A 19,217-nucleotide genomic window follows, 5' to 3' on the forward strand; every position below is an offset into this window, starting at 1 on the left:
TGTCTTTTATAGATCAGCTCATCCACCTAATCACGGTTAGTTCTGCCTCCCTATGAGCTCCCAAGTGATCTCAATTACATCTCTTGTGATGCTGCTAAATCTTTCCTTGTATTATATTTAGCAATGTGTTGTTCACACCGGATTTTATAGCTCTGGGGAATAGGGCACAGATCCCAAATTCTGAGTATCTTTTGTATAAGATAATAAATTATCTTTCTATTCTTGAGGAGGTAAAAACAACCGTAGTTCATTTTAACTAATATGTTTTCGACTCTCTGCTATCTGTAGGTTGCAATGATGCTTTGTGCTACAAGAAGATGACTAATTGAGCACCAATTGTAAAGCACAGAGAATACAGAGTGAAATAAGACATTGTGTCCAATCCAGAGGAACTTCAGTCTAATGGAGGAAATGGACATGTAAGTCAACAATTCAACATAGTGTGAGGAGTGCTATAAGAAAGGCGAGTACTGAGCGTTCTGAGAATGTGGAAGAGGTGCAGGCAGCCACATCGGAGTAGTGAGCAGGGATGGCTTCTGCGAGATGATGTGTAATCTGAGTTTTGATGGACAAGTTGGAGTTAGCTAGGCACAGAGAGGAAGGACATCACAGATATACACTCAGAATGAGAAATGACCAGTAGTGCAGTCTGGCTGAGTGAGGAGATATGAGGTTGTAAAGACAGGCAGGAAGCAAATCGTGAAGGGCTTCACATACCTAGGTAAAGAGGCTGAGTTTTCTCCTAAAAGCCCTGGAAGGATTTTAAGCCATAAGTGTCAGTAGAGTTATAGTTTACCAAGATCACACGGTAGGCTAAATGATGCCCCACTTCCTGGCAAAATGTTCACATCCTAATCCCTGGCATCTGTGAATGTGTTACCTTACATGGCAAAAAGGGACTCTGCAGATGTGACTAAGTTAAGGATCTTGAGATGGGGAGACTACCCTGCATTATCTTGGTGGGTGTAATCACAAGAGTCCTTATGAAGATGAAGATGCGAGGAGGAAGCAGAGGTCAGGGGGGAGAGAATCTATGGTGTTGGCTTTGAAAATGGAAAAAAGGGCCACAAGCCCAGGAACGTAGGTGGCCTTGAAAATGAATTGAAGGAGGCTGGTCAAGGATCCATGGAAACTAGCTGTGGGACACAGTTTAATGTAGTGGCTAAGTGCAGGAGCTTTGGCAAGGTGGCCTTTAGTTCTCAATTTTGTAATTTAGTGCAAATTTATTTTTTTTTAAAACTCCAGTCCTCATTTGTAAAAGTAGGATATGGTATTTTTGTCATAGGGTTTTCATGAGGATTAAATACAAAATAGCACATTACATATAATGCCTGGAACAGAGTAAGTGTTCAATAACAGTTATTATGAAATGATTAATTAATTTATTTAAGTAATCTCTACCCTCAATGTGGGGCTCGAACTAACAACTCCAAGATCAAGAGTCAGGTGCCCCTAAATGATTACAGTAATTAAGAAGAGAAGAGAGAATAAGGAAAAAGCAGTAAAATCTCCAAAGGAGATAGAAACATATTCCTTTCTAAGCATAGATGGAGGAATTAATTCTGCAAAGGCCAGAAGGCACGGTTTTTGCTGAGGAGAGAAGAAAGAAGAAAATAATGGGTGCAGATGGGTCCTCAACCACTGTGGGTTGAATGAGTGAATAGACAGGGAGATAATGGTGTGATCCAGACACTGGCAAGTGAGATGCAACTGAACAATAGGTGTATAGAGGATAGAAGAGGGGGTAAGTGAACCTAGATCCGCTGCATCTTGAAGAGTGAATGGCACTGACAAAGGAATCAACATATGTTTGTTGAAAGAGTGATAGGAGATTGTTATCAGAACATGGACTGTCCCCAAAAGAATCTGATTGGAGTCACTACCATCAGAAATTATAGATGTATATAGAACAACCGTCTGAGAACTATAGCTTTTGGCTTCCTGCTAAAGGCAGGATGCTGGAGCTTCAATGCAATGGCAAAAAGACTTCTCTCAAGGGGCGCCTGGGTGGCTCAAGTCGGTTAAGCATCTGACTCTTGATTTTGGCTCAGGTCATGATCTCAGGGTCATGGGATCGAGCCCTGCGTCGGGCTCCACACTCAGCACGGATCCACTTGTTCTTCTCCCTCTGCTCCTCCCCACACACTCTCTCTCTCCCAAATAAATAATTAAGTAAATGAAGACTTCTCTCAATGTTACACTGGCAGACTACTAATCCCACAAGCTGGGATCTCATCTCCAATAACAGGTATACCACGCCTACTGTAGGAGGTCTCCTTGGAGTTCAAAAGAATATTGGCAAATTTCTTGTAATTTAAAAATAATTAGAAAAATAAGAGTAGATTCCTGGAATTTCTGATTTGAGATGTAGGGCAAGTGCTGCTGATTCAAAATTTGGTCAAAACCTTCTAGGCTTTGAAAAATGTATAATGACATGTATCTACAGTTATAGTATCATACAGAATATTTTCACTGCCCTAAAAATCCTCTGTGCTCTGTCTATTTATCCCTCCTTCCCCCAACCCCTGGCAATCATGGATCTTTTTACTGTCTCAATAGTTTCGTCTTTTCTGGAATCTCATATAGTTGGAATCATATAGTATGTGGCCTTTACAGATTGGCTTCTTTCACTGAGTAATATGTATTTAAGATTCTTCCATGTCTTTTCATGGCTCAATAGCTTATTTCTTTTTTAGTGCAGAATAATATTCCATTATCTGGATGTACCATAGTTTATCAAAGGCTAGGATTTTGAAACATCCACATGGATATTGGAATCATAGTAGATGGATACTATGAGTGAAGTTGAAAGAACTGTCAGTTGGCAAATGAACAAATGAAGGAAAGTGACCAAGATGAAAAGAAGAAGAGAATGATAGAGTTGGTGGGTATAGACTCAAAATAAATTTCCTTTTCCTTAAATAAAGGTGAAGTCTTATGATTTGGGAGAGGTAGTAGGATGGGAAAAAATGCTGATTCTCCCCCCACCAACACCTACGGTATGTGAGGAAAGGAAGATGCAAAATGAGAGACAAGGTCCTTGCTGAAGGGTTGGGTAGCAGTTCAAACGAGAAGAGAGTGGTCAGTAAAGGGGTTGAGGATGAAGCCCAGTGGAAAGTATAGCCCAGAGAACAGTAGGAGGAGGAGTTTGCAGAGAAAGCTGAGAGGCAAAAAACTAATAAACATGCATACAACAGAAGCTGTGTAATGCCTGGAGTGGTGTAAATCTGATGATGGTTTTGAGAGAACTCTTGTGTCATGATGTTTCTGTGCTGACCCAGAGGCTTTAAATGATGCCAATTCTACACCACATCTACTATTTGTGGGCCCATCAGCACTCTGTGGCTTTTACCGAGGGTTCCAAATTTAATTTTGGTGACGAGGGTTTTTTGTTTGTCTTTGTGCCTTATCTAAATTTAACCTCAAGATGAATGGGAGGCATGTTTAAACCTGGATTAGGATGGAATGGCTTGAAGCAGTGTTTCTCATCTCTGGTTGTATATTATGATCATCTGGGTAGATTTTTTAAAACCTAACCTCCACCCCACCCTAACTGAATCAGTATTTCTGGAGGTAGGACTTGGGCATCAGTTTTTTAAGCTTCTTTTCTTTTTTTTTTTTAAAGATTTTATTTATTTATTTGACAGATAGAGTCCTAGCGAGAGAGGGAACACAAGCAGGGGGAGTGGGAGAGGGAGAAGCAGGCTTCCCGCTGAGCAGGGAGCCTGAGGTAGGGCATGATCCCAGGACCCTGGGACCATGACCTGAGCCGAAGGCAGATGCTTAAGGACTGAGCCACCCAGGCACCCCAGTTTTTTAAGCTTCTTAATGTGATGCAAAAGTGCAGCCAAGGTTGACAACCATTGCCTTCAGACAACTTACAATTTATAAAACATAAAACAGTAAGACAAAGGCCTAAAAGAAGAACAAAGTGCTATGTAAATTTATAGAAAAGAGATCAGATCCACTGGAAAGACTTAGAAAGATTTTATGAAAGTCATGACATTTGAGATGAAGGATTAAAAAAAAAAACCAGGCCCTGAAAGAACAATCTCTAATTATCAGGTTGAGCAAGAGTATGGAGTTTGGAAAACACTGGACCTGTTATAGCCACTGGTTCCCCTGCTATATAAGGTAATTGTAGGAGCAAAGGGAAAGAAAAATCTGGGAATAGACTGAGTTCTAGATAATGAGGAGCCACTGAAAGTTTTGATACAATAAAACAAAACAAAAGTTTTGATACACTGAGAGACCCATTTAGATTTTTGGATAGAAACAACACATAGACATATCTAGAAGCAATGTGCAAAGTGAAATGGAGAGGAGTCTGAAAGTGAGGCACCAGTTAGGGATTTTTGCAATATTTAGTTTTAAGGTGGAGAGGGAATGAAAAGCAGGGGAGGAAAGGAAGAAATGCGACAGATTTAGCATCTAAATGAGTAGGTAACTTGGATGTGGGGAATAATGAAGAAGAGTCAAAGGTGATCAGAGAATTTTAACTACAGGAGTCCTGTCATTAACAAAAATAGAGAAGTCAGGACTTGGTTTGATGGGAAGGTTAAGTTTTATTTTTATGTCCAAGTAGAAAATGCTTGGAAGACCCGTAGATGGAGCTCTTTCACAAAAAAGTGGGAATAAAGGCTAGGAGATCAAAAGAAGTCTTGAAACTAGAGGTAGATTTGAAATTGGCTTGGTGCTAATACGGAAACTAGGGGAGCAGGAGACTTTATTAATTCTGCTGGTTTTGCTGGTGAGTAGCAGGTACTCGATGAACACATTTTGTTGCTGATGTTGAAAAAGAAAGCAGAGTTGTCTAGACAACCAATGTTTAGGAGAAGGAAGAAGAGTTGATGGAGGACCCACAGAGTGACTGGGAAGAGGAGAAAACCCAGGATTCTTCAGGGCCTTGGTGACCTAAGGCGGAAAAGCTAAGGAGGACAGGGTGGTCCACCGCGGAGTAAAAAAAATCTTTAAGAGTTGGCTGCTAGGTGATCCTTAACATGTAAGCTTCATGAGGGTAGATGTTTTTGTTAGACGACTGCTTGTCACATTGTGTAATTAAGTATTGAACAAATGCATTCTTGAGATTTCAGACATTTTCAGAAGACTGTTGGGAGGCAGAAGCCAAATCTTAAGGAACAAATAGAGTTACCACTTTCCCAGAAGAAACCTCATTATCTTTCTTGTCCATTTTCTATAGGTAGTCAGAATGACCTTTTAATTGTGTGTGTGTTTAAGTAGGCTTTATGCCCAATGTGGGACTTCAACTCATGACCCGAAGATCAAGAGTTGCATGCTCTATGGACTGAACCAGTCAGGCACCCCCAGGGTGACCTTTTATTTTTTTTTAAGATGTTGTTTATTTATTTGAGAGACAACATGTGTGTGTGTGCACGAGCAGGGAGAGGGGCAGAGGGGTTGAGAGAGACAGAGAATCTCAAGCAGACTCCATGCTGAGCATAGAGCCCGAAATGGGGCTTGATCCCTTGACTCTGATTATCATGACATGAGCAGAAACCAAGAATCAGACGCTTAACTGGCTGTGCCACCCAGGCGCCCAAAGAGTGACCTTTTAAAAAAGAAATCAGATCATGCCACTTTCCTGCTTAAAGTGCTTTGATGGCTTCCTGCTGAACTTAGAACCAAACCAAACCAAACCACATTGCCTGAGATGGCCATCCCTGCACAAACTGGCCTACGTTTTCAACTGAACTGCTTTTCATCTCATAACTGAAGTTCTTACCTGTCCCTTTTATGCCTTGACCATGCTCATCTTGTCCCTGCATTAGGGCACTTGCATGTGGCTCCCTTCAGCTAGAATACGCTGTCCCAGCTTTTTCCTTGTTAATTCACTTCTCACTCTTTAGGTCCGTTCACATGTTATTACCTCCCCAGAGGTCATTCCTGAGTACATGGTTTAAAGTAGCCCTTCCCAGGCGCCTGGGTGGCTCAGTCGTTAAGCTTCTGCCTTCGGCTCAGGTCGTGGTCTCAGGGTCCTGGGATCGAGTCCCACCCACATCGGGCTCCCTGCTCCGCAGGAAGCCTGCTTCTCCCTCTCCCACTCCCCTGCTTGTGTTCCTGCTCTCGCTGTCTCTGTCTCTGTCAAATAAATAGATAAAATCTTTAAAGTAGCCCTTCCCTCAAACCCCACTGCCCTCACATGACCTTGTTTTATTTCCTCCCCAGGACTTCCCAGTCTGGGAGGATCTTTTTTTTTTTTTTAAATTGTTAAGGATTATTTATTTCAGAAACTATCCACAATATTTCATTTTTTTATTATGTCATGTTACTCACCATACATTACATTATTAGTTTTTGATGTAGTGTTCCATGATTCATTGTTTGCATATAACACCCAGGGCTCCATTCAGTACGTGCCCTTCTTAATACCCATCACCGGGGTAACCCATCCCCCCACCCCCCCTCCCCTCTAGAACCCTCAGTTTGTTTCTCAGAGTCCATAGTCTTTCATGGTTTGTCTCCCCCTCCGATTTCCCCCCCTTCATTATTCCCTTCCTACTATCTTCTTCTTCTTCTTCTTTTTTTTTTTTAACATATAATGTATTATTAGTTTCAGAGGTACAGATCTGTGGTTCAACAGTCTTGCACAATTCACAGCGCTCACCATAGCACATACCCTCCCCGATGTCTATCACCCAGCCACCCCATCCCTCCCACTCCCCACCACTCCAGCAACCCTCAGAATGAAATCTTGCCATTTGCAGTGATGTGGATGGGAGGATCTTGTTGATTTATTGTTTGTTAGAATACAAGCTACATAAGGAGGGAGAAAATGCAAACAGCATGGGGAGCAACTGATGAATAAAAGTTCAGGAAAAGCCAAAGGGGATGGGACGGAGTTCCAGGGAGGAATGAAGTACTCTTGCTTTCTCCAAAACTAGACACATTAGGGAATCTGTGTAATGCATTATGCAACCTGATGAGTTCTTTTCCCACTAGCCTTTAATTACATGGTTCAATTGGTTGTAGGCATAGCAGCAAACTATGTCAGCTAGTTCTGTAAGATATGCTGTGTATATGAGGTGGGGGCCATCCTTTTCTAGATTCTTTTTTCCTTGAGTCTACTAAGCTGAACAAGAGAATCACTGGCCCATATCATATATGCAAAAAGGTCTTCATAGATGTTGTTGCTATTATTGTACCGTATGCATAATTCTAAAGGAGGTACACCTGGCCTGAAGCACCAGGAAGTAACATTTGGTGGAGGCCCACGATGCCCCCAGCCGGGCTTCAGCATTCTTCCTGAGAGACAGTGAACTCAGATTTACAATGCATGTGGGTTTTTTTTTTTTTCCTGTGGGCTTAGAAATGATACAGCATTATATTCACACAATCCTGCTCTGAAAGATTACAATAATGTTATTATAACCTCATTTTCTGTTGAAAGGTAGAAATAAGATTTGCTCCAGACTAAACAGGAAGTCAGTAATAAAATTATAGCCACTGGTTAATCCAGGCTTTCTGACGGTGCATGCATTACATCCTTTACACACTCTAAGACTTACGCTGACAACTACCAGCAACACTATTGGCATTCTTTTTTTTTTTTCTTTAAAGATTTACTTATTTATTTGAGAGAGAGAGTGCATACGTGTGCACAGGAGGGAGAGGGAGAGAGGAACCCAAGCAGACTCCCTGCTGAGCATGGAACCCAATGTGGGGCTTGATCTCACCACCCTGAGATCATAACCTAAGTCAAAACCAAGAGTCCAACACTTAATGGATTGAGCCACCCAGGCGCCCCCACTATTGGCATTCTTTTCAAGTCTTCACCTCTCCCCTCACTCCTACCCTAATGTAGACAACCAGGTATGTGTGCTTCACATGTCATGGTGTGTGCAAGGCATATGAGAAAAATAGTAAAGATGAGTGTTTATAACTACCCACTTCTCAGTGTTTGGGATTGCACGTTTCCTTTGCACTGCTGGGAGATGCTGGGGAGGTTGTGAGAAGTGAAGTTGGCAGTGGGTGGGAAGCTGCTGAGTGCAAATGAAGAACCAGCACTGGGCGGCCTGATTTAGGGGCGGGGCCATGGTGAAGATCCAGCAGCTACCACAGAGAATGGGGACAGTTAATGATTTGTAATGAGTCAGGCTGTACTAGGCCCAGGGAAACTTTCATAAAAGATAAACATTACTTGCCTCAAAAATATTTACAGTTGGCACTATGCTTTTTTTCCACTCTTTTTTTTTTTTTCAATTTGTCATTTTGAAATTGGCCTTGAGGTGAGGTAGAATAGCTTGAGCCGGCAGAATGAGGTACATTCCAGAAAAGTCCATGTCCAAGGAGAGTCAGTGGGTAAGGACTATGGACATGGCTGGGTATGAGGGTGCTGAGAGCACCCTCTGCCCTGCTCCGTTGTCTAGAAGACTACTGCCAACCAGTTCAGGTACAGCTCAGCTAAATTCCCATGAAGCTCTTCTTGCCAATTCCTCTCTAGTAGTTTGAGGAGCCTGGGGTCTGTCCAGAACACACAGAGCCCTCTGAACCAACCCCCCTTTTAATAACAGTCCTGTCTCTATTTTATTTTTCTAATACATATATATATATAATCTCTACATCCGACATGGGGCTCAAACTCACACCCCCGAGATCAAGAGTCACACCGTCCACCGACTGAGCCAGCCCTTCCCTATTTTAAAGGACTTCTCGGCCTTTTGGCTAAGATCAAGTGTAAAAGACTCCTGTGACACCTTCTTCCATCTCCAAACAAACTCAGGCTAAAGGGAAGCTCCAATAAGCCCCAACCCAGCTCTGATTACAGCCCATTCAATGCACTTACGCATCAATCCCTCTGTAGTCACACAAATATGCACAAATTAAGATCTGGAACAGGTATAAATAAGTTTATGCACCTAATATTTACATAGTCCTTAATATTAAACCTACATTGTACGCATGGCTGTGCTTGCCATCGATGGGTATGCGTACCTTTAGTCTAGACTCACACATTTCTATCACCAGGCTACGTTTTGGGTATGAAAGCGTCCCAGAGTTGGAAGATCCTGGGTTTGAATATTGTTTCTCTCATTATTATATGGCTTGTATGAAGGGGAACCTTCGGAGGAGAAAGGGTAGGTAGACTTGGAGACTCAATGGCCGCATGAAACCATCATAATTTTCACCGCCTATGGGAGGTTGTTCTAAACTGCGGGCAGTATTTTTTTCTGACATTTCAAACATGCTTTCACATTAGTCCATTTCAAGGCCCGTCCAAGGACCGCACATACCTTGTGAATCTGTCTTGGGTCCGCACTGAAAAGAGAAGGCTTTTCTAAAAGTCTAAGTGCCTCCACTTAGAAAAGAAGGAAAACAAGTTTCGTCCTGAATCAAGAATTTACTTTGAGCCCAAGCACTGTTTAAGTTCCTGAGTGGAGAGAAATCAAAAAAAGTCTGACTCACATTCTGTTGGGCCGCAAGCTTAGCAATCAGAGCACAGAACAATCAGTGACTTAGGAGGGGCGCCGAGGGGCCGGTGACAGAAGCGACCAGACACTCTGCACGCCGCGGTGCCAGCCGCCCGAAGTCCCCCGCCGCCTCGGGCCGCGGGGCACCCGGCGCAGGCGCACACCGCCCCGCTCGAGGGGACGGGCTCCGGCTGCCATCTTGCTGCGCGCGGGAGCCGCCGCCGCTCGCCGGTCGGCCGGGCGGGAGCCGAGCGTGTCCAGTCCAGATCGCGTTCCCTTTCCACTGCCAGCCCTTCCCAGCGGCCTGCCCGGCCCCAACTCCAAGCCATGAACTGACCCATCGCCCGCTGCCCGACTCTTAGCAGCGGCCCGCCCCGGTGCCCACCCCCGCGAAACGCAGCGCCCGGGCACCCGTCTTCCCCGCCGGCCGCGATGCCGAACGTGCAGCTGCCGCCCAAGGAGAGCAACCTTTTCAAGCGCATCTTGGTGAGTGGCCGAGGCCGCGCTCCCGACCCTGCCCGGTGCGGCGAGCGGCCTGGAGGCGGCGGCGCCCTCACAAGCTGAGCTCGGCCGGGCCCGGGCTCCGTTCTTTGTTTACCTCCGAGCCGTGGCGTCCCGACTCCCCGCCTCGGCCGGCCGCCCCTCCGCGCGCTCCGTCCCTCTGCGGCCGCTCGCCGCGCCCCCGTCGCGCTCCGCAGTCCCTCCGTGCCAGGGCGCGTCGGCCCGGGGTTGAGCCCCGTGGCCTCCGCGGCTCTCTGCGGCCAGACTCGCGACCTCTGCACCCCCCCCCCCCCCCCATCCTCCCGTGTGTTTCTTTTCCCCTCGGCCGGGTGTTCATTCACTGCTTCGTGCTTAACCCGTTGCACAGAGCGCACGGATACCTGCTAAAGATGGAGCGATCGTATGGTGGAGTGGGGCTCCGACTTATACCGGTGATGGGAAAATTAAACCCTAGGAAGCCAAGCCTCCCTTCGCGAGAGACTTTGCTTGTTTTGGGTGTACCGTACTTGCCTTCTTTAGGAAGCGAATAAGCGACTTGAACTGCATTTCCAAGTTATAAAGTCGAACACAGCTCTTTGATCGCTTTGAACTCGTTCAGCTCCTGACTCGGCAAAGTCGCGCGGACTGGCTGATTTTACTCTGGAGGGGAGCCTTTACTTTGTTTCCAAGGAGAAACCTGAATAATGACCCGGTAGAGATGGCCGCTGCCGGCCGGGAAAGTTTTCCGTAGGTTGTGTGCCAGTGTCCCCGGTGCCTTCCCTTGTTTCCCAGGTTCCGTTCTTCCAGGGGGGAGAGGCAACATGCCTTTGCTTTTCTCAGCATGCACTGGAGACTGTGGATTTTAAACTGCTCTTGTACAGTGTTTTTTCTAGTCTGTCATTTCATCTGAATATAAGCGTTTAGATTTTAAGAGCGAATTTATGATTTAGAGCTTGTGTCGGTTATATGACTATATGCTTACCTTTTCTATAAATAAAATACTAAGTTTAGAATAGTTTTAAGTGTTATCAACGGTAGGTAGGAATTCATAGCAGCTGTTCTGTTTCAAGCCAATAGAAACTTCATGCTTCTTCAAAATGTTAAAAAGATACTTAGTAGATGGGATTAACATTTTAAGTCTTAATTTTATATGGTACTTAGTGTTGAGCAAATAATGAGACAAGTTTAAAAACAAAAAATTCTAATTAAAGCATTGTGGCAGATTGCTTCATTGGGCATTTTGTCTATTTTTTGTTATTTTAGTTTCGTTTTTTCCATACCCTTATTTTTTCACAGGGTGGATTTGGAGAAGTGAACTTTTTGCCCCCTTCAGGCTCATCTATAAGTTGTTGGTTGGATTTAAGTACATTTGGCATTATCCCTAAAGGATGACAGAATACTGATTTTCACTCTATCTGGGTATTTTCTAGTTCAAATCGTGTTATCAGTAGATTATAAAAAAATACATGATTTATTGTACTCTAGTTACAAAAAGTTACAGCTGCTACTGAGTTAACTTTATCCCTAAATAAATTGGGAAATGCTAAACATGTTTTTCTCTGGGTATGTAATATTTATTATAAGGTTACATGAATTTAGGAGGGTGCTGCAAAAGTGAATGATTTTAGCATCTCACAATTGCAATAAATGTGGGTAGAATTTTGCTACAATAACTCCCTGACAAAGTCTCTATTAAAATTATTTTTCAAGTTTGGTTGGTGGACCCAAGTGCTCTGCCACCAATAGTAATTTTTTTTTTTTAGGTTATTTTATTTTATTTTATTTTACTTGGGAGAGCTCACTCCCATGCATGAGTGCGGGCGCGGGGAGGGGGGGGAGGTAGGGGGAGAGGGGGAAGGAGACTCCCTGCTGAGCAGGGAGCCCAAGCTGCAGGGCTCCATCCCAGGACCCTGAGATTATGACCTGAGCTGAAGGCAGATGCTTAGCCAACTGAACCACCCAGGTGCTTCCCCCTCAAAGTATTCATTTTTTTTAAATGAATTATGAATGTACTTAAACACATCCATACAAATTTAGTAGCTAGCTTATTACATGTTCTGCACGGCTTGTACATGCCTGTCTTATTCCCCAAACTGGCTGTTAGCTTTAGGTTTTGTTGAATTTTGGAGCTACTCCATGCTTTCTTTTGCCAATGAAACAACCAAACCCAGGAATGGTAAATGACTAAGGGTCTAGGGTTCTCTGGTTAGTAGCAAAGTTGAAACTAGAATCTAATTTTGTACTAAGTATATATTCCTTTAACACTTTTTTTTTAAACCTGTGTACTTGCTTGCTAGGGACAGACAACATGGATTGAATTAGGGCTCTGACACGTATTAGCTCTGTAAACTCAGTAACTGTGTGCCTCACTCTCTCCATCTGAACTGGAGATAACCTGTATTTCATAGGCTTTCCTGGGATCTAAATAAGGATTAGAATGGTACCTGACACTAGTAATTCCTTCCAAAAAGTATTAACTATTATTATTACTGTTATTGGTAGTATGATTATTAGTATTTCCAGATCACTTGGTAAGTCAGAAAAAAACCATATTTCTCTTCTTTTTTTTTTAAAGATTTTATTTATTTATTTAACAGACAGAGAGAGCGCACAAGCATGAGGAGCAGCAGGCAGAAGGAGAGGGAGAAGCAGGCTCCCCATTGAGCAAGGAGCCGGACGTGGGGCTCGACCCCAGGACCTGGGATCATGACCTGAGCCTAAGGCAGTCGCTTAATCAACTGAGCCACCCAGGCGCCCCCCATATTTCTCTTCTTTTCTTGTTTACCAATGGTTCCTTCTGCTTGTTTTTCTTCTTGTCATTTGTCAGATGAACTCCTATAGTCAACACTATTTTTAATTTTTATTTTATTTTATTTTTAAAGATTTTATTAGAGAGAGAGAAAGCACGAGAGAGAGTGTACAAGCAGGAGGGAGGGGCAGTGGGAGAGGGACAAGCATACTCCCCACTGAGCAGGGAGCCTGACGTGGGGCTCCATCCCAGGACCCTGAGGTCATGACGAGAGCCGAAAGTGGACGCTTAACCGACTAAGCCACCCAGGCGCCCCTTTATTTTTATTTTAAATATTTTAGGAATGGGAATATATTCAGATGGTTCGAAATTCAGGTTTCTCTCCCATCCTTGTCTCCCAGCTACTAGGTTCCCTTCCCCAGATGCAACCGAGAAGCCTCAATTTAAACATTTTTTTCTATGAACGTTTTTCTAATTCTCCCCTCCACATTCCACCCCTGCTGCAAAGATTAACCACTTCCTCGTTCTTTGCTGGTACTGTTTTGCTTTAAACCTCGTAGACTATTTTTTGAGCAGTCCTAATTTGTGTGGACCCTGAGGATGCAGCAAGGTTTAAAATAGACAAGATCTCTGTTCTCATGGAGCTCATAGAGTATGGTGAGGAAGATAGACACTAAGTAAGTAATCAAATAAGAATTTCAGAGAATGATAGTGCTGTGTAGAAAATGGAGTGATATGATAGAGAATATGTGTGTGGGGGTGGGAGGCTGGAAGTATTAGATAGAGTGGTCAGGCAGGTGATACATGAAATTCTGCTGGTAAGGAAGGTCTGGGGAAGAACATTTCAAGTAGAAGGAACACACATGCAGAGACCCTTAGGTGGGCACAAACTTGGCATGCTGAGTACTAGAAAGAAAACCCATGGCAACATAAGTGGAGGGTAAATAGAAGATGATGAGGTATTCTTGTGATCAATGGCTGTGGTGGACAGGTGCTGATTACTTAGGTGGTGGTATTTAGGAAGAAAGGTGTTGCTCACACTTGTATTAGCCTAGTGATGGAAAGATCATGGTCTTTGGAATCAGACCAGAGTTTGCAAGTAGGCTGAGGTATTTATAAACAAGTTTTATGAACTCTCAAAATTTCAATTTCTGCATCTGTAGGGAGGAAGTAATGACACCTACCTTGAGGGATACCTATGAGATATATAACAAGTTTTATCTGGACACGTAGTAGTTGCTTGTGTGTGTGTGTGTGTGTGTGTGTGTGTGTGTGTGTGTGTGTGTGTGTATGCCTTGGTTCAGTTTTTTTTTTTAAAGATTTTATTTATTTGCGAGAGAGAGAATGGGAGAGAGAGAGCGCACACAAGGCGGGGAGGGGCAGAGGGAGAAGCAGACTCCCTGCTGAGCAGGGAGCCCGATGTGGGACTCGATGTGGGACTCGATGTGGGACTTGATCCCGGGATTCCAGGATCATGACCTGAGCGGAAGGCAGTTGCTTAACCAACTGAGCCACCCAGGTGCCCTCCTTGGTTCCGTTCTTGAAGTGGCAAAGATATAATGCAGTTTCTAGTATTTTTCTGTGTTGTTATCACATAGTTTTTGCTTTTGGATTTTGAATTTTAAAAGTTGTAGCATTATTGGCTGACTTTAAATTCCCTTTTTATTAAGTGGGTTTTTTCCCTTTTTTTCTATAAAAGTGAAAATACTCATACTAGAACAACTTGGCAAGAAGTAGGTAACAAAAATATTCCTCATGTTATAAGTGAGAGAAATTGATATAACACCTTCCCATCACATATGTTTTAGATCTAATTTTGGATCTTGAATTTAGAATTTATATAATGCAAAGAAAAGTTGCTCCCTATATATTCATTTTATTAAATAATTTTGTTCATATTTCTTTACAGAAATGCTATGAACAGAAGCAGTACAAAAATGGCCTCAAGTTTTGCAAGATGATTCTTTCGAATCCAAAATTTGCTGAACATGGAGGTATTGTCTCATCTGTGAGAGACTGCTTTGGGGAAATCTAATTCCAGGATCAGACAGATAAGATTCCTAATGGTGAAAAAAGAATACTTCCCAGATTCCATGACCTTGTAGCTGTCTATTAGAGAGCATGTAAACATTTTTAGTCATGCATCGTATCAATCTTGTTTTAGGTTACCATCCTTTTATTACGCTTAGGTGGGTGCACCATCTTCACTTTAAATGAGAAGTGGTTGGTTGATCTGTTGGGGAATAATTGGAGTATATAACAGTACTTTTAGAGACTTCATTTCATCTATTACTTTGGGTAGAACTTAAGTTTATGCTTTGATTTCTTATGTATGTGAAATGAAGATCGTATCTGCAGTACAGAAGTAGTATGAAGATACAGTCACATGTATTTTATTCTCTGGTAAATGTCATTCTTATATATCTGCTGACCTTTATGTATAAATAAATTAGATACTATTGATTTACCGTTAGATTGCTTATCTTGAGCTGTTTCTCCAGCACTGGTGTTGCTAGATCTCTGTTTGCTTGTCTCGTCCTTTTTCACTGGTGACTGGTGCTTGTTTGAGGGACGGATAAGGTCAGACATGCTAGTTATGGTCCTATAGCAGAGCACCGCCAAGTAGGGTCTCTGAATGTTAGGCATGGGTAATTGTTGAGACTATCTTATTGGGAAAGTACGCTGACCTTGCTCAGCTTTCAGATAACATTTAAAACATTCTTTGAAGGAACTGGAAAGAAGTCTTCGGTTCATAAAATTTGAGAAATGTAAAGCCTATTTTCAAGTTTTTTCTCTACGGAAACTTTATCCACCTGGCAGCTTGTAGGGAAGTTCATTGTATGAAAACAGATAAATGAAGATGTTTATAGGGGCCTGGGCTGTTGGATCACCATGTTCTGACGACCAGAGTCCACAGAGATCATTTGAAGACTGTTGTTCTTGTCTAATTCTTGTGGATTTATTCAGAGAATTATTTCATTCTAAGCCATCTTTCATTAGCTGCCTCAAATATATTTTTGTGTTACCATTCCCGCAGTCCACTGTTACACTCTTGAAATGCAAACTGATGTTAATTAGCCTAACCAGAATTAGTTGGAATAAACTTATTGCCAAAAATAAAGTGTGTTCCAATATTGAATAAGTTGATTTTTACATTGTGTGCATCTCTTTGCTAAAGTAGATTGTTTTTGTGGTATAAATGGGATGGTGATTAGAAGTGATCTTGGATGAAAGTTCTGCAGCTACTGCTGTAGATTTAACACAGCAGGACTTGGGTGCCTACTGTATTACTTTTTTTCAGCAGAATAATCTCAGCCCCCTTTGTACAGTCTTTTTTTTTTTTAAGATTTTATTTTTTTGAGAGAGAGAGAATGAGAGATAGCACGAGAGAGGGAAGAGGGTCAGAGGGAGAAGCAGACTCCCTGCTGAGCAGGGAGCCCTATGTGGGACTCGATCCCGGGACTCCAGGATCATGACCTAAGCCGAAGGCAGTCGCTTAACCAACTGAGCCACCCAGGCGCCTTGTACAGTCTTCTAAAGGGCAGAAGGCATTTGAGGAACTCAGTCCCAGCCTCAGGGATTTCAGAAAAGGACTCAGGCTACACTTTAATAAATACTTAAATGTAGTTTTACTTTCTGTATTTGGAGAGAAGTTCTAGTTATATGATTACAAAGACGAATAGTACAAGCCTTGGCAGATGTCATATTAAAATAGTACTAAGAGTTAAAAAAAAATAGTGCTAGGAGAATATTTTGAATTCTTTGTATGTAAATAGAGGTTAAAAATATTTTTCAGAGACTTTGGCTATGAAAGGATTGACATTGAACTGTTTAGGAAAAAAAGAAGAAGCGTATGAATTTGTTCGTAAAGGACTTCGTAATGATGTCAAGAGCCATGTCTGTATCCTTTTGCAATAATTGAAATTTATCATTTCATTTATTTTCCACTTAGTAGGGTTTTCTAATTCAGGAAAAAATGGACCTTTACTATGGAAAATTTTGTATAGAAGAGAGAATTTAATGAACTCCATGTACCTTTACTCAGCTTCCATAATTATCAACATTTTGTAATAGTTTCTTCTGTTCCCTACCCCTTGTTTGTTTATTGCAGTAGTTGAAAAGGAATCCTTGTACTTTTTTACTTCAGTTGTGCTTAGTGGGAGAGAAAAGTAACTGATCTGTGACTTGAAACCCATTTTTTTCTTACGTATCTGTAAACCGAGTGATACTTTCCTGTCATTCCAAATGACTTACTCGTATAGTAAAATTTGTGTTCCATAAACTTTGTTTTAGACATTTTGGAAGAAAAATTCAGGAAAAAAACCTGTTTTAAAGCAGATTTTCTTTGGTATTAAGTATGATATTCGTTCTTCAGTTGGGTTTCTGTTGCAGAGGGACATAGCTGTTACTCAGTAGATGCTGTATTTTTCATTGGCTGGAATCTCAGTTTGTGAAAAAAAAAAACAAAAATACTTTTTTAAAGATAGATCATCAGAATTGATTTTCATTTCCATTTTGCCTATCTATATGCTTTTTTGCAGTCTTTTCAGATGTTGCCTTTATTTTTTACATTTCATTCATCTAGCTATTGGCCAGTATTGAACATCAATAGTCTAGGTAGTGCTTTCACATATTTAGCTTAAGAGTGTCTCGAAATACTAAATACTTATTTCTTTATCTCAGTGCTTAGCCCAGAATGAAGAGAGAGGGCATGTAAGTATGATAGTTTTTTTTTGGATCCAGGATATGCTGAGACTTTAATTTATAGTAAACAAAAACTTCATTTTTGTCGTTTTTAGTATCACTAGTGAATTAATTGATGATTACATGTTGTTTTAGAATTAATTGAATATAAACTAGTTTGAAGAGATAATTACAATTTTTGTATATATAGTAATGAAGAATAAGTGACTGTTGAGGTGCTGGGGTGGGAAAGTGAGGGGGTAAAGGGTAGGGAATGTGAAGAATTTTTACCAAGAATTTTCTCAGGTTATGTAAACATAATGGAAAATGCCAAACGTTTAAGTGGAGAGTGTAGAATGAGGCACCCCCCGTGTGCCTGTCACCCAAGTTCAGTAATTTAACAGCTGTCAGTCAAGGCTAATCAGGTTTCATCTTTTACCACCCCCTCACTGTCCCCCTTTCTCTGACCCCAGATGATTCTGAAATAAATCCCAGACAACTTACCACGTCGTTAAGGTAAGCTTTATATTAGGTATGTAGCATAGTATATTCTAGTATCCTTGAATGTCTCTGTTTCCTTAACTTAGTAGGTTGGCATGTGTATGGACTCTTGCAGCGTTCTGATAAGAAGTATGATGAAGCTATTAAGTGTTATCGAAATGCCCTCAAATTAGATAAAGATAATCTGCAAATTTTGAGGGATCTCTCTCTGTTGCAGATCCAAATGAGAGACCTTGAAGGTTATCGAGTAAGTACTTTAGTCTTAAGTGTACATGTTTTTACAGCAGGCATAATTTAAAGATGTGGGGGTTCAGAATGAGGTGAGCATAGGCTAAAATTATGTAGATTTGATTGTTCATTATAGTCTGTAGTAGAAGGGGAAAGTCACCTGAGACCTTCTTCCCCAATAATAGTTGTAGAAATGCATACTTGATCATAAAAAAAAGGGTAACTGTGTATTCATTTAATGCTTTTTTAAAAACTAGATTATCTCCTATGTGTAAATGCTGTACTAGATTCTTTGTGGGGTTGACATTTACAGATTTGGTAAATAGAGCTTTCATAATTGAAATCTAAATGTAGGGATTAATTAGTTTTCTCTGTTATGGGTTAGTAAATATAAAATAATGTGGGAAGGATTGCTGAAAAGCAGTCTTTCTGTGGTCCAGACCTCTTTGCACTAGCTTCTTCAACTCTGCTAGGTATCTCCGTGTGCTTATTCCGCTAAGTACCCTAACTTCAGTATGTCCACAATGGGATTCTCTCCCTTTCTCATGTTGAAGGAGCCCACCAACTCTTAACAGTTCCCTTTAAATAAGTTAAATTCTTTCATTTACTGTTTACTTTTGTCTTCTACTGCCACATAAATTCTTATGCCTGGTGCCTAGATTTTTGCAGAGGTTTCAAGCATGCTGCTGAGCTTAGTAATGGTGTCATTCTTCTAGATCGTGTGGTTTTTCTTTTAGCCCAAGTGTGGTGGGAGTTAGAATCAGTTATCTGTAGGAATGAGGCAAGGAAACTAAGAATGTTGGCAAGACTGTGCTTGCTCAAAGGGGTAGTGAATTAAATGAAGATAAAAGAGCTGGCGGTTAGACGTAGGGGACCTAAGGACCCAGATGTACTGATGGTAGCCCAGAACAAGGGTAGGAACGTCACTGAGTAAGAGCTTTGGCCAGAGAGTTAGCTATCTGAATTTATGATTTCTGGGGGGCAGTAAGGTCTAGGGTGTGCTTGTAGGAGTGGGTACCCAAAGCAGGGCGAAGGAGATCATTAAAGATGAAGAAATCTTGGGACGCCTGGGTGGCTCAGTTGGTTAAGCAACTGCCTTCGGCTCAGGTCATGATCCCAGAGTCCTGGGATTGAGGCCTGAGTCGGGC

The 19,217-nt window shown here is 41.9% G+C and overlaps 2 protein-coding genes across 11 annotated transcripts in view; one reads left to right on the forward strand and one right to left on the reverse strand.

The window, feature by feature from the left end:
• MTRF1 (mitochondrial translation release factor 1) overlaps positions 1–10,801 on the reverse strand; it is a 68,249-nt gene extending 57,448 nt beyond the window's left edge. Inside the window, exon 1 of one of the 3 annotated variants that reach the window (XM_073894485.1) lies at positions 10,440–10,801. The gene's annotated coding sequence lies outside the window, so the exon portion shown is untranslated. Of the gene's footprint in view, positions 1–9,423; positions 9,555–10,026; positions 10,211–10,439 lie in introns of those variants that run through there. The other 2 variants (XM_073894484.1, XM_073894486.1) reach the window with 2 other exon arrangements.
• The window catches only part of NAA16 (N-alpha-acetyltransferase 16, NatA auxiliary subunit), a 66,362-nt gene continuing 56,768 nt past the window's right edge, over positions 9,624–19,217 (forward strand). For 2 of the 8 annotated variants that reach the window (XM_025874816.2, XM_025874818.2), the window contains exons 1-4: positions 9,637–9,914; positions 14,567–14,651; positions 16,454–16,558; positions 17,931–18,088. In XM_025874816.2, coding sequence (XP_025730601.1) covers positions 9,861–9,914; positions 14,567–14,651; positions 16,454–16,558; positions 17,931–18,088 — 402 coding nt within the window. In that variant the 5' untranslated portion in view covers positions 9,637–9,860. Of the gene's footprint in view, positions 9,915–14,566; positions 14,652–15,002; positions 15,061–16,453; positions 16,559–17,409; positions 17,857–17,930; positions 18,089–19,217 lie in introns of those variants that run through there. The other 6 variants (XM_073894480.1, XM_025874817.2, XM_073894477.1 and 3 more) reach the window with 6 other exon arrangements.

The sequence above is a fragment of the Callorhinus ursinus genome, unplaced genomic scaffold, assembly GCF_003265705.2.
Source record: "Callorhinus ursinus isolate GAN/ISIS: 27379988/994484 unplaced genomic scaffold, GSC_fseal_2.0 scaffold7, whole genome shotgun sequence".
Lineage (NCBI taxonomy): Eukaryota > Metazoa > Chordata > Mammalia > Carnivora > Otariidae > Callorhinus > Callorhinus ursinus.